At 46.6% G+C, this 15146-nt stretch overlaps 1 protein-coding gene and 1 long non-coding RNA gene across 14 annotated transcripts in view; one reads left to right on the forward strand and one right to left on the reverse strand.

Annotated features, from left to right (window-relative positions):
- The window catches only part of LOC142659011 (uncharacterized), a 508111-nt gene that overhangs the window by 358130 nt on the left and 134835 nt on the right, over positions 1–15146 (forward strand). The window lies entirely within an intron of this gene.
- Positions 1–15146, reverse strand: part of OLFM1 (olfactomedin 1) — a 75516-nt gene that overhangs the window by 2168 nt on the left and 58202 nt on the right. For all 3 annotated transcript variants that reach the window (XM_075834660.1, XM_075834661.1, XM_075834658.1), the window contains exon 5: positions 7741–7847. In XM_075834660.1, the coding sequence (XP_075690775.1) occupies positions 7741–7847 (107 nt within the window). The remainder of the gene's footprint in view (positions 1–7740; positions 7848–15146) is intronic.

Raw genomic sequence — 15146 nt, forward strand, 5'->3', positions numbered from 1 at the left:
CAGTGACAGAAATGACGACTACAAATCTGTCGTGTGTGAATTCACCCCATAGCTGGAGCGATGATGAGACTTCCACGTTTTACCATGAACCTAAAACTGAAACGACTTCAAACGTTCCTGCGTTCTCTCCAAATCTTTCTGGTGGTGCCCGCGTGAATCCGCCCCTGCAGCGACAGCCTGCGGTAATCAGGCACCCGCCCGGCTACGGCATTTACATATGACATTTCTAATGAAAATGTCACAATAGCGTTTCCTCACAGCATCTTTACCCACAAGTCCATGGGACTGCAGAGCGGGGGCTGGTGTCCTGTCTCTGATCATGTGATGCCTGCACCCGTCTATTATCACTTCATCGTTATCGTCTCCGTACAGTCACACGACAGGCAGTACTACCTTGTGCAGTATCCAGAGTCCACATCCCAGTGCACCCCGGGCCCTGATGTCTGAGGGGCCACCGACAGTCCTTTTGTAACACAGGAGTCCAGAGTTACGTCACAATGCAGAAACCTGTCCCTCCAGGAAATATAAAGTCTCTAATAGGGCTGGGCAATTAATCGGAAAAAAAAGTGAAGCCGATTCAGCGCAATTAACCGGCGTCATCTTGCGCAAAATTGGTTCTTCAGTTTCCCCCCCCCCCGGTTTAAACTGTATCTGCATCTTCGGGATGCAGATATAGTTGAATCCAATAGTAGAGTATGGGACATTATATACTGTTTGAATGGTAGTTATAGGGGCATTATATTGTATGGAGGGCAGTTATGGGGGCATTATACTGTGTGGGGGCAGTTATGGGGCATTATACTGTGTGGAGGCAGTTATAGGGCATTATACTGTATGGGGGCAGTTATGGGGCATTATACTGTGTGGGGGCAGTTATGGGGCATTATACTGTGTGGGGCAGTTATGGGGGCATTATATTGTATGGAGGGCAGTTATGGGGGCATTATACTGTGTGGGGGCAGTTATGGGGCATTATACTGTGTGGAGGCAGTTATAGGGGCATTATACTGTGTGGGGGGCAGTTATAGGGGCATTATACTGTGTGGGGGGCAGTTATAGGGGCATTATACTGTGTGAAGGCAGTTATAGGGGCATTATACTGTGAGGGGCAGTTATAGGGGCATTATACTGTGTGGAGCAGTTATAGGGGCATTATACTGTGTGGAGGGCAGCTATAGGGGCATTATACTATGTGGAGGGCAGTTATGGGGCATTATACTGTGTGGAGGCAGTTATGGGGGCATTATACTGTGTGGAGGCAGTTATGGGGGCATTATACTGTGTGGAGGCAGTTATAGGGGCATTATACTGTGTGGAGGCAGTTGTGGGGGCAGTTATGGGGGCAGTTATGGGGGCATTATACTGTGGGGGCAGTTATGGGGCATTATACTGTGTGGGGGCAGTTATGGGGCATTATACTGTGTGGAGGCAGTTATGGGGGCATTATACTGTGTGGGGGCAGTTATGGGGCATTATACTGTGTGGAGGCAGTTATGGGGCAATATACTGTGTGGAGGCAGTTATGGGGCATTATACTGTGTGGAGGCAGTTATGGGGCATTATACTGTGTGGAGGCAGTTATGGGGGCATTATACTGTGTGGGGGTAGTTATAGGGGCATTATACTGTGTGGGGGTAGTTATAGGGGCATTATACTGTGTGGAGGGCAGTTATGGGGCATTATACTGTGTGGAGGCAGTTATAGGGCATTATACTGTATGGGGGCAGTTATGGGGCATTATACTGTGTGGGGGCAGTTATGGGGCATTATACTGTGTGGGGGCAGTTATGGGGCATTATACTGTGTGGGGGCAGTTATGGGGCATTATACTGTGTGGGGGCAGTTATGGGGCATTATACTGTGTGGGGGCAGTTATGGGGCATTATACTGTGTGGAGGCAGTTATAGGGGCATTATAATGTGTGGAGGCAGTTATGGGGTATTATACTGTGTGGAGGCAGTTATAGGGACATTATACTGTGTGGAGGCAGTTATGGGGGCATTATACTGTGTGGGGGCAGCTATGGGGACATTATACTGTGTGGGGGCAGCTATGGGGACATTATACTGTGTGGAGGCAGTTATGGGGGCATTATACTGTGTGGAGGCAGTTATGGGGGCATTATACTGTGTGGAGGCAGCTATGGGGGCATTATACTGTGTGGAGGCAGCTATGGGGACATTATACTGTGTGGAGGCAGTTATGGGGGCATTATACTGTGTGGGGGCAGTTATGGGGGCATTATACTGTGTGGAGGCAGTTATAGGGGCATTATACTGTGTGGAGGCAGTTATAGGGGCATTATACTGTGTGGGGGCAGTTATAGGGGCATTATACTGTGTGGAGGCAGTTATAGGGGCATTATACTGTGTGGAAGCAGTTATGGGGCATTATACTGTGTGGAGTCAGTTATAGGGGCATTATACTGTGTGGAGGCAGTTATGGGGCATTATACTGTGTGGGGGCAGTTATGGGGGCATTATACTGTGTGGGGGCAGTTATAGGGGCATTATACTGTGTGGGGGCAGTTATGGGGGCATTATACTGTGTGGAGTCAGTTATAGGGGCATTATACTGTGTGGAGGCAGTTATGGGGGCATTATACTGTGTGGAGTCAGTTATAGGGGCATTATACTGTGTGGAGGCAGTTATGGGGGCATTATACTGTGTGGAGGCAGTTATGGGGGCATTATACTGTGTGGAGGCAGCTATGGGGGCATTATACTGTGTGGAGGCAGCTATGGGGGCATTATACTGTGTGGGGGCATTATACTGTGTGGAGGTAGTTATGGGGCATTATACTGTGTGGAGTCAGTTATAGGGGCATTATACTGTGTGGAGGCAGCTATGGGGACATTATACTGTGTGGAGGCAGTTATGGGGGCATTATACTGTGTGGAGGCAGTTATGGGGGCATTATACTGTGTGGAGGCAGCTATGGGGGCATTATACTGTGTGGAGGCAGTTATGGGGGCATTATACTGTGTGGAGGGCAGTTATGGGGGCATTATACTGTGTGGAGGCAGTTATGGGGCATTATACTGTGTGGAGGCAGCTATGGGGGCATTATACTGTGTGGAGGCAGTTATGGGGGCATTATACTGTGTGGGGGCAGCTATGGGGACATTATACTGTGTGGAGGCAGCTATGGGGGCATTATACTGTGTGGGGGCAGCTATGGGGACATTATACTGTGTGGAGGCAGTTATGGGGCATTATACTGTGTGGGGGCAGCTATGGGGGTATTATACTGTGTGGAGGGCAGTTATAGGGGCATTATACTGTGTGGAGGCAGTTATGGGGCATTATACTGTGTGGGGGCAGTTATGGGGGCATTATACTGTGTGGGGGGCAGTTATGGGGCATTATACTGTGTGGAGGGCAGTTATGGGGCATTATACTGTGTGGGGGCAGTTATGGGGGCATTATACTGTGTGGAGGCAGTTATGGGGCATTATACTGTGTGGAGTCAGTTATAGGGGCATTATACTGTGTGGAGGCAGTTATGGGGGCATTATACTGTGTGGAGGCAGTTATGGGGCATTATGCTGTGTGGAGGGCAGTTATGGGGGCATTATACTGTGTGGGGGCAGTTATGGGGGTATTATACTGTGTGGAGGCAGTTATGGGGCATTATACTGTGTGGAGGGCAGTTATGGGGGCATTATACTGTGTGGGGGCAGTTATGGGGGTATTATACTGTGTGGAGGGCAGTTATGGGGCATTATACTGTGTGGAGGGCAGTTATGGGGCATTATACTGTGTGGGGGCAGTTATAGGGGTATTATACTGTGTGGAGGCAGTTATGGGGCATTATACTGTGTGGAGGTAGTTATAGGGTCATTATACTGTGTGGAGGTAGTTATAGGGTCATTATACTGTGTGGAGGCAGTTATGGGGGCATTATACTGTGTGGGGGCAGTTATAGGGGCATTATACTGTGTGGGGGGCAGTTATGGGACATTATACTGTGTGCAGGCAGTTATGGGGCATTATACTGTGTGGAGGCAGTTATGGGGCATTATACTGTGTGCAGGCAGTTATGGGGCATTATACTGTGTGGAGGCAGTTATGGGGCATTATACGGTGTGGAGGGCAGTTATGGGGGCATTATACTGTGTGGAGGCAGTTATGGGGACATTATACTGTGTGGAGGCAGTTATAGGGGTATTATACTGTGTGGAGGCAGTTATGGGGCATTATACTGTGTGGAGGGCAGTTATGGGGCATTATACTGTGTGGAGGCAGTTATGGGGCATTATACTGTGTGGAGGCAGTTATGGGGGCATTATACTGTGTGGAGGCAGTTATGGGGCATTATACTGTGTGGGGGCAGTTATGGGGCATTATACTGTGTGGAGGCAGTTGTGGGGGCAGTTATGGGGGACATTATACTGTGTGGAGGCAGTTGTGGGGGCATTATACTGTGGAGGCAGTTGTGGGGGCAGTTATGGGGGCATTATACTGTGTGGCGGCAGTTGTGATGGCATTATACTGTGGAGGCAGTTGTGGGGGCAGTTATGGGGGCATTATACTGTGGGGGGGCAGTTGGGGCATTATACTGTGTGGAGGCAGTTGTGGGGGCATTATACTGTGGAGGCAGTTGTGGGGGCAGTTATGGGGGCATTATACTGTGGGGGGGCAGTTATGGGGGCATTATACTGTGTGGCGGCAGTTATGGGACATTATACTGTGTGGAGGCAGTTGTGGGGGCATTATACTGTGTGGAGGCAGTTGTGGGGGCATTATACCGTGTGGAGGCAGTTATGGGGGCATTATACTGTGTGGAGGCAGTTGTGGGGGCAGTTATGGGGCATTATACTGTGTGGAGGCAGTTGTGGGGGCAGTTATGGGGCATTATACTGTGTGGAGGCAGTTGTGGGGGCAGTTATGGGACATTATACTGTGTGGAGGCAGTTGTGGGGGCATTATACTGTGGAGGCAGTTGTGGGGGCAGTTATGGGACATTATACTGTGTGGAGGCAGTTGTGGGGGCATTATACTGTGTGGAGGCAGTTGTGGGGGCAGTTATGGGGCATTATACTGTGTGGCGGCAGTTGTGGGGGCAGTTATGGGACATTATACTGTGTGGAGGCAGTTGTGGGGGCAGTTATGGGGGCATTATATTGTGTGGAGGCAGTTGTGGGGGCAGTTATGGGGCATTATACTGTGTGGAGGCAGTTGTGGGGGCAGTTATGGGGCATTATACTGTGTGGAGGCAGTTATGGGGCATTATACTGTGTGGGGGCAGTTATGGGGGCATTATACTGTGTGGAGGCAGTTGTGGGGGCAGTTATGGGGCATTATACTGTGTGGAGGCAGTTGTGGGGGCAGTTATGGGGCATTATACTGTGTGGAGGCAGTTGTGGGGGCAGTTATGGGACATTATACTGTGTGGAGGCAGTTATGGGACATTATACTGTGTGGAGGCAGTTGTGGGGGCATTATACTGTGTGGAGGCAGTTGTGGGGGCATTATACTGTGTGGAGGCAGTTGTGGGGGCAGTTATGGGACATTATACTGTGTGGAGGCAGTTGTGGGGGCAGTTATGGGGGCATTATATTGTGTGGAGGCAGTTGTGGGGGCAGTTATGGGGCATTATACTGTGTGGAGGCAGTTGTGGGGGCAGTTATGGGGCATTATACTGTGTGGGGGCAGTTATGGGGGCATTATACTGTGTGGAGGCAGTTATGGGGCATTATACTGTGTGGAGGCAGTTGTGGGGGCAGTTATGGGGCATTATACTGTGTGGAGGCAGTTGTGGGGGCAGTTATGGGGCATTATACTGTGTGGAGGCAGTTGTGGGGGCAGTTATGGGGGCATTATACTGTGTGGAGGCAGTTGTGGGGGCAGTTATGGGGCATTATACTGTGTGGCGGCAGTTGTGGGGGCAGTTATGGGGGCATTATACTGTGTGGAGGCAGTTGTGGGGGCAGTTATGGGGCATTATACTGTGTGGCGGCAGTTGTGGGGGCAGTTATGGGGCATTATACTGTGTGGAGGCAGTTGTGGGGGCAGTTATGGGGCATTATACTGTGTGGAGGCAGTTGTGGGGGCAGTTATGGGGCATTATACTGTGTGGAGGCAGTTGTGGGGGCAGTTATGGGGCATTATACTGTGTGGAGGCAGTTGTGGGGGCAGTTATGGGGCATTATTCTGTGTGGGGGCAGTTATGGGGGCATTATTCTGTGTGGAGGCAGTTATAGGGGCATTATACTGTGTGGAGGCAGGTATAGGGGCATTATACTGTGTGGGGGCAGTTATGGGGGCATTATACTGTGTGGAGGCAGTTATGGGGGCATTATACTGTGTGGGGGCAGTTATGGGGGCATTATACTGTGTGGAGGCAGTTATGGGGCATTATTCTGTGTGGGGGCAGTTATGGGGGCATTATTCTGTGTGGGGGCAGTTATGGGGCATTATACTGTGTGGAGGCAGTTATGGGGCATTATACTGTGTGTGGGGGCAGTTATGGGGCATTATACTGTGTGGAGGGCAGTTATGGGGCATTATACTGTGTGGGGGCAGTTATGGGGGCATTATTCTGTGTGGGGGCAGTATACTGTGTGGAGGGCAGTTATGGGGCATTATACTGTGTGGGGGCAGTTATGGGGGCATTATTCTGTGTGGGGGCAGTTATGGGGGCATTATACTGTGTGGAGGGCAGTTATGGGGCATTATACTGTGTGGAGGGCAGTTATGGGGCATTATACTGTGTGGGGGCAGTTATGGGGGCATTATTCTGTGTGGGGGCAGTTATGGGGGCATTATACTGTGTGGGGGCAGTTATGGGGCATTATTCTGTGTGGGGGCAGTTATGGGGGCATTATTCTGTGTGGGGGCAGTTATGGGGGCATTATTCTGTGTGGGGGCAGTTATGGGGGCATTATACTGTGTGGGGGCAGTTATGGGGCATTATACTGTGTTGGGCAGTTATGGGGCATTATACTGTGTGGGGGCAGTTATGGGGGCATTATTCTGTGTGGGGGCAGTTATGGGGCATTATTCTGTGTGGGGGCAGTTATGGGGCATTATACTGTGTGGGGCAGTTATGGGGCATTATACTGTGTGGGGCAGTTATGTTACTGTGTGGGGGCAGTTATGGGGGCATTATTCTGTGTGGGGGCAGTTATGGGGCATTATACTGTGTGGGGCAGTTATGGGGCATTATACTGTGTGGGGCAGTTATGGGGCATTATACTGTGTGGGGGCAGTTATGGGGGCATTATTCTGTGTGGGGGCAGTTATGGGGCATTATTCTGTGTGGGGCAGTTATGGGGCATTATACTGTGTGGGGCAGTTATGGGGCATTATACTGTGTGGGGGCAGTTATGGGGGCATTATTCTGTGTGGGGGCAGTTATGGGGCATTATTCTGTGTGGGGGCAGTTATGGGGCATTATACTGTGTGACGTCCAATATCTCACCATCTTCCATGTCTGAACTGCAGATCTGCCTGGTTACTTTGTGTTACTTCTCCTGTTTCAATATCTCTGTATAACTGGGCAAGAGCCAATCAGAGCGCTAGGCAAGATTAGCGACACATATAATGGCAGCCATATTGGTTGTGACCCAACTTTCCTAGAGACAGATGTATGGAAGAAATGCCTGAGTAGAGTCTCTGACAGGGGAACCATTGGTTTGGGGGACAGAACAAACCTCTATTATCAGAAGTTATTGTTATATTGGAGGAGTCGTTGAGTCACTCTTGGAGGTGATATGTGGAGTAATTGCTACTTACTCTGTTATCTCCTTCTGGGGCCTGAGGATCCGTCATCCAAGAACCGAACCTGGATCCAGACGCCTTGATAGTGACCGGCTCACTGATGCCCGTCAGTTTTCCACAGGCTGCAAAACACAAGTGAGTTACATTGTCACGCATTTTATCTCCACAATCCTAGAGAAACCTCATATTGATATCCTCCAAAATATGGCTGACGTAGCGCTAATAACATGGAGGAGTAAAAGAGAAAAATAGGAGGAATCCTCCAGCTCACCTTAATGCAGACCTATGCTGTTTGCAGCGCTCGGATCCTCGTGTCGGTACACGGTATGAGTGAAGAGAGAAAAGCAGAAATTGGATCCAGCGCTGATCGGTATAAAAGGAAACTTTTTCCAAGTTTTATTGGACGTTTAAAAGTAGAAAACAGCTGGGTATTTTTCCCCGTACAAGGGGTGATCAGGAAATCATGCCAAAATCGTGCCTACGCGTTTCAGACGCCTCCTGCGTCCTTACTCATGGCTGGTAATGAAGAAGTAGGAGGAGTAATACTCTGCAGATCTCTAGAGGGTTTTACTACCACATAGAACAATTCCTTCTGAAGTGAATCCCCGGTGTCCTGCCCCAGTCACTGTCTTACCGGTCAGTGGAATTTATAGCTGTAGAGATCAGCGTCATTCCCGTGCTGACCCGTCATATTACATTCAGGATGTCAGTCTCGAACCTCAGTGACCTGCACTGTCAGCCCCTGTGCTTTACACTGCAGCTTAGCTACATTGTCTAAAATCCTCTTCCTGTCTCAGAAGTCCAAGCTATCTCTCTCAATGCTTTACACTGCAGCTCTGCTTATTCAGTTTGGCCGCTGTTTACAAGCTCAGCAGGAAGTCAGTAATTGGAGAGCAAAGGCAAAATTATTGTAAGGATATGTTCACATGCAAATTAAAAAACGGCTGAAAATTACGGAGCAATTTTCAGAGAAATCACCCCCTGATTTTCAGTTGTTTTTTGAACCTGAAGACGTCTGAGGCATTTTTTTCTAGAAGTTTTTGGACCTGTTTTTCCATTGACGCAATGAAATACAGCTTAAGAAGTGCTCCTTGTTTATACGCAACGTTTTTTTTTCGTAGCGTTTTTTCAAACGGCGGCGTACAAAAATGCCCAGTTTGAACGAAACTCAGTTTTTCCCATTGAATTCAATGGGCAGATGTTCGTAGGCGTGTGGCTACCGTTTTTCAGGCGTACTTCAAGGCGTTTACACCCTGACATACGCCTGAAAACACAATGTGTGAACATAGCCAAAGCTGTAAGCAACTACATCACCAGTGAGAACAGACTCTCCGGCTGCCGCCGTATTATCCATCCTTCTGCCATTTTACCAGGTTCTGATGCGTCCAGCATTTCTCTGCTGAAGCCTCAGGATGATATTCGCTTTTAATATCTGTTCATAGATTTCTGGGTTTAGATTGATAGAATTTTTATTTCTGTTTTGAAAATGAATAAAGACTCAGAAATTCCAAAAAGAACGGAAGAACCAGGACAACGAGTGGCACACAGATCACAGAATCCATACCCTGAGCCTGGAAGCCGATCCTGCAGCTCAGACCTGGACGATCACAAACTTGCCTAATGCTATTCCGTGGCCATTATCCCTGTCCTCTATATTCTGCTCTAGAGATTCAGGGTTTGGTCACTCTGCTTTGCATTCTCTGTATAATTATTATCAAAGTCAATTCATTGAGATTCTTCCACCTTAGAAGTGGAGCAGGACCCTGAGGACCCTGAGCAGGAAGTGTCACGTCTCAGATAAGACGTGGACGGTTGTGAGCGCGGTTTTGTAGTCCAGGACACCGGTATTGTTATTCTGCTAATTATTCTTAAGTCTCAGTCTCGTCCGTCATTGAAATGTCACGGTGGATGTATAATTAATGGCTGGCTGAGCATCCTGAAGCCCGCGGGTATTTTATCTCCCCCAGTCAGTAGCAGTATACGGTTCCGTCCTGGTCGGGGTCTTTGTAGAGCCCATTATTGTCCCCCTTCCTTATTGTTGACCTGTCTCTGCTGTAATCCGAACACGGAAAGGACACCAGATTCTGACTAATATTTCATATTCCATTTAAATATCAAAATCTGTGCAGGAAAAAACATTTATTTGTCTATATTAAAGTGGTCGTTTTACGGCAAACTTCCCTCTAAGGGCTCATTCAGACGAGCAGGAATCTCATCCGTGTGCTGTGCGGTGAAACAACGAACCGCACACGGCCCCAATGATATCACAGGGACCGTTCACACAGCAGCGTCTGTTACCTGACACTCTCTGCATGTCTTATATTGCTGCGTTTTCACGCGCCAAGCCGTCCATTGAAGTCAACGGCTGCATGAAAACCACGGACAGCACACGTATGCACATCCGTGTTTTACGCATCAATCACATTGGAAAAAAATAAGTGCTTGCAAGTGCGTGAAAAACACATGTAACGCGCAACTGATGCAGAAACGCAACGCACACGGACAGATTTTACGCGCGTAAGCCTGTCACGCTGGTGTGAATGTAGCCTGAGGGTTACTGGGATTAGAAACCACTCACTTGTCCAGGTCATTGCTCCAAGGCCCAGTATATGATGGTTAATAACGGACGTTCCCAGCGGGGGCCGAGTCCCTCAAAACTGCTGAGATGTCCATCAAGGTCCTGATCCGGCGCTTTTTGTAGGAAGTCAGTTTTACTGGAACGACATTTAAGCTGCGAGGGACGGTTGCCAAGCAAATGTTTTTTAATTAATGGGCTATTTCCTGGAGTATTAACTCTGCTCTGAATAGAAGGGTCTTATTTACATATAATCCCCAGGTAGCCGCTCAAAACGCTCCTTAACCTTTCTCCCTATTCTTAGTTTCCTGTGCGTTGCATGCTGAGCAGAAAGGATTATCCATGATGAGTCCAAGCAAAGGGGAGCGGTTCAATATTGTGATTCAGCGGCGGGGGGAGGGGGGGCGGATTATTATGCCCTGTTCACGACACGTTTTATCTTTACGTTTATAAAGATAACATTATACGTAGGCTGTGACGGATGTTTACAGTGGTGTCCATCACCTATAGGCTATTATGGCATCTGTTAACGTATACGTCATGAATGGCTAATGAAAAGCTCATAGCGTTTACATGTAAAGGATGCCCCCGATCCGTCCGTCACTCATAGGCTCCAATGTTAAGAAAACATATACTGCACAGGATGCTCTTTTAGCGGGATCCATTTATATGTAAAATCCTAGTCTACTAAGCTATTCTATTCTGCTTTGACATATACCAGCCTGCCGAAGGCCAAAAGACTCTGTATCGACCTCTGTCAGGCTAATGGAGGCCTATAGACACGTTTAGTGTGCATGTCGGGAGCGTTCCTGGCATACACGCTAAACGCAGGGCAAAAACGTGATGTGGACTGGCACACCATGCTAACGGTAAAGCGTGGGCAGGGTGTTTTCCGTTTTGATGAATACTGGAGTGGTGTAACATCAACGGCAGGTCTGACCAGGACGCTACAATCATTTCTTACTCTTAGTCAATACAAGATCGGCATTTCTATAGAAAATTAGATCTGCAATGCTTTTCGTGGTCGTGGATCGGTGGGGTCCGTGAAAATGTAGACTGTACCACCTTAAAGAGAACATGTCGCTTCTCCGGACATGTCTGTTTTAGTAAATATTTGTACTTCCCATGAAATAACAATTCTGGAACATATTTTCTTAGAACTCTGCATTGTGCCATTCCTCTGTTACTCTTCCTTGAAATTTATGAATAAATTGACAACTGGGTGTTAACATTCTTCTTGTCAAAGGGGCGTGTCCCTACACAGTCTCGTCTGTCAGCACTGATTGGACATTGTCAGTCTGTGTAGGGACACCCCCCCCCAACTAGCAACACCAAGTTGTCAATTTATTCATAAAGTTCTAGGAGGAATAACAGAGTAACTTTGCAACGCAGTGTTCTAAGAAAATATTTTCCAGAATTGTTATGTCATGGGGAGTACAATTATTTCCTAAAACAGACAAGTCAGGAGAGAGGACAGGTCGTCTTTAACCCCTTCACTCTCCGGGACCTACTATTAGGTCAATCTAAGTAGAGCGTTCACGCTCCGTGACCTAATAGTAGGTCATGGGAATAACCGCCCTTCCACCCCCCTCCCGGCACTTCTATGAACTGTGACTACTGCTGTCTCATACAGCAGTTGCCGCAGCTCCTTCCCCAGGGACCGATCGCTTTGTCCCCGCCGATTAACCCCTTAGAAGCCGCGTTCATTAGCGATCGCAGCTTCTTAGGGGTTAAAGCGCCATTGATGTCCCGCGACATCGCGAGCGCTGATGGTTGCTACGGCAACCGGATGCCTAACAATGGCCTCCGGCTATGCCATCTACGGAAGCCTAGTTCAGGACCCACTATGCTTGCTGTCAGTGAGTAGCTGACAGCTGTAATACACTGCACTATGCATGTAGTGCAGTGTATTAGAATTGCGATCAGGGCCTCCTGCCTCCAAGTCCCCTAGCGGGACAAAGTAAAAAAAAGTTGTATAAAAATAAAAAAAATAAAAGTTTTAAAGTGATAAAAGTAGAAATCCCCCTTTTCCCTTATCAGTCCTTTATTATTAAAAATTAAATAAAAAACTATACATAATTGGTATCGCCGCGTCCGTAACAACCTGAACTACAAAAGTATTTAGTTATCTATCCCGCACGGTGAACGCCGTAAAAGAAAATAATAATACACCAAACCAGAATCAAAATTTTTTGGTCATGTCACCTTCCAAAAATGTTTATAAAAAGAGATCAAAAATGTACTAAAAAAAGTAAATGATTTTTTATCAAATCTATTTTATCGTGCAAACGCCATAAGACATAAAGAAAACTATAAACATGTGGTATCGCCAAAATCGTATTGCCCTGCAGAATGCCATTTATAGCGCACGGTGAACGCTGTAAAAAAAAAAAAAAAAAATGCTCATCAAAAAGTCGCATGTACCCCATGAAAACTACAATTAATTCCTCAGGGGGTTTCCCCTGTTCTGGTACCTCAGAAGCTCTGAAAATGTGACATGGCGCCCAGAAACCAATCCAGCAACATTTACACGTCAAATAGAGCTCCTTCCCTTCTGAGCTCTGCCGTTTGTCCAACCAGCAGTGTACGACCACATATGGGGTATTGCCGTAATCGGGAGAAATTGCTTTTCAAATTTTGGGGTGTTTTTTTTCTCCTTTATTCCTTGTAAAAATTTAAATTTAATGTAACTTTTATCGGAAAAATATGTGATTTTCAATTTCACAGCCTAATTCCACAAAATGCAGAAAAAAAAAGTATGGTCTAAATGCTCACTGTACCCCTCGATAAATTCCTTGAGGGGTGTAGTTTGCCCAATGGGGTCACTTTTGGGGGTTTCCACTGTTTTGGCACCACGAGACCTCTTCAAACCTGACATGGTGCCTAAAATATAATCTAACAAAAAGGAGGCCCCAAAATCCCCTAAGTGCTCCTTTGCTTCTGAGTCCGGTGCTTCAGTCCATTATCACACTAGGGCCACATGTGGGATATTTCTAAAAACGGCAGAATCTGGGCAATAAATATTGAGTTGCCGTTTCTCTGGTAAAATCTTCTGTTTTACTGAAAAAAAAAATTCTGAAATGGATTTTCTGCAAAAAAAAATGAAATTTGTAAATTTCACCTCCACTTTGCTATAAATTCCTGCAAAACTCCTAAAGGGTTAAGAAACTTTCTGAATGCGGTTTTGACTACTTTGAGGGGTCTAGTTTTTAAAATGGGGTGATTTATTGGGGTTTCTAAAAAATAAGACGCTCAAAGTCACTTCACAACTAAACAGGTACCTTAAAAAAAAGGCCTTTGAAATTTTCTTAAAAATATGAGAATTTGCTGCTTATGTTCTAAGCCTTGTAACGTCCTAGAAAAATAAAAGAATGTTCAAAAAACGATGCAAACATCAAGTAGACATATGGGAAATGTGAACTAGTAACTATTTTGGGTGGTATTACTATTTGTCTTACAAGCAAATACATTTAAATTCAGAAAAATTCTATTTTTTCAAAATTTTCCAAAAATGTTGCTTTTTTTCACAAATAAACACTGAATATATTGACCAAATTTTACCACTAAGATAAAGTCCAATGTGTCAGGAGAAAACAATCTCAGAATCGCTTGGATAGGTAAAAGCATTCCAGAGTTATTACCACATAAATTGACACATGTCAGATTTTAAAAATGGGCTCTGAGCCTTAAGGCCCAAACTAGGCTGCGTCATTAAGGGGTTAACCTTCGCCAATTACCCCACACACACTCGGTGCTGCCTGCCTCTTTCCCCTTTTTGAAATATGTTTACGTCGGGGCTGTTCTCCTTTGTTTCATGCTAATCCTTGGCACCCGGCCCGGAGTGACGTTCTAAATTTTAGGCTTCGTTCACATCTGCGTTGGGGCTCCGTTCATGGGTTTCGTTAGATCTTTCCGTCAGGGGAACCCATAAATGGAAACCATAGCTTTCCGTTTGCATTACCGTTGCTAATGATTCCGTTTGTCTCCGTTCCGTAAGGTTTACGTTTGTTTTTTTTGGCGGAATCAATAACATTAGCTCTTAGGGCTTCCCTTCAGTAACCAGGAAAGTTATACGATTTAATGAGAAATGTATCTGCCTCTGATAGGCAAGTGCAGCACCTAATAATTAACTTAAGTATTAAACTTTTAACCCTCTTCCGCCCATACCCTTGATACCATTTTGTCCTATACAGCCCTCGTTTACCTGCCCCTTGTCCTGACCCATCCTATACTACATATTAGTTTAGAACTATCCAAAATCTGGATTTTAATCCATAAATAAATATTTATTGGAATTCCTATATCTGGATGCCCGATGGTCTAACATCACACTGATGCTGTGGATCCCCGACTATCAGACTGGTATTGTATTGGAAATAATGATCCCTTGTTATTATTGAATATATTATAACATTATTAATACTGGAAATATGAACCCAAGATGAACGAGGGAAAAGGGAAACTTAATATTATTCTTATAGCTCATTGTGTATTTCTATGGAGCAATTCTGTCAAATGTCCATAGGAGATAATATAAAATGGGATGGGGCCGCCTGGCGACATTGTGGACCTGAAACATCTCATACTGGTCATCCACTGATGAATCCTGAGTATTGTGCAGTCCGTCCAGGTGTTCCCTACCTTCCTCCCTAGCATTCGTTATTAGATCCTCTGCTTCGATGTAACTCCCAGGCGGCTGCTCATTTGCTTTCTGAATGGAGCTGGGCTGGTGATTGGAGCTGGACTGGTGATTGGAGCTGGACTGGTGATTGGAGCTGGGCTGGTGAATGGAGCTGGACTGGTGATTGGAGCTGGGCTGGTGATTGGAGCTGGGCTGGTGATTGGA

The sequence above is a fragment of the Rhinoderma darwinii genome, chromosome 8 (assembly GCF_050947455.1).
Source record: "Rhinoderma darwinii isolate aRhiDar2 chromosome 8, aRhiDar2.hap1, whole genome shotgun sequence".
NCBI lineage: Eukaryota > Metazoa > Chordata > Amphibia > Anura > Rhinodermatidae > Rhinoderma > Rhinoderma darwinii.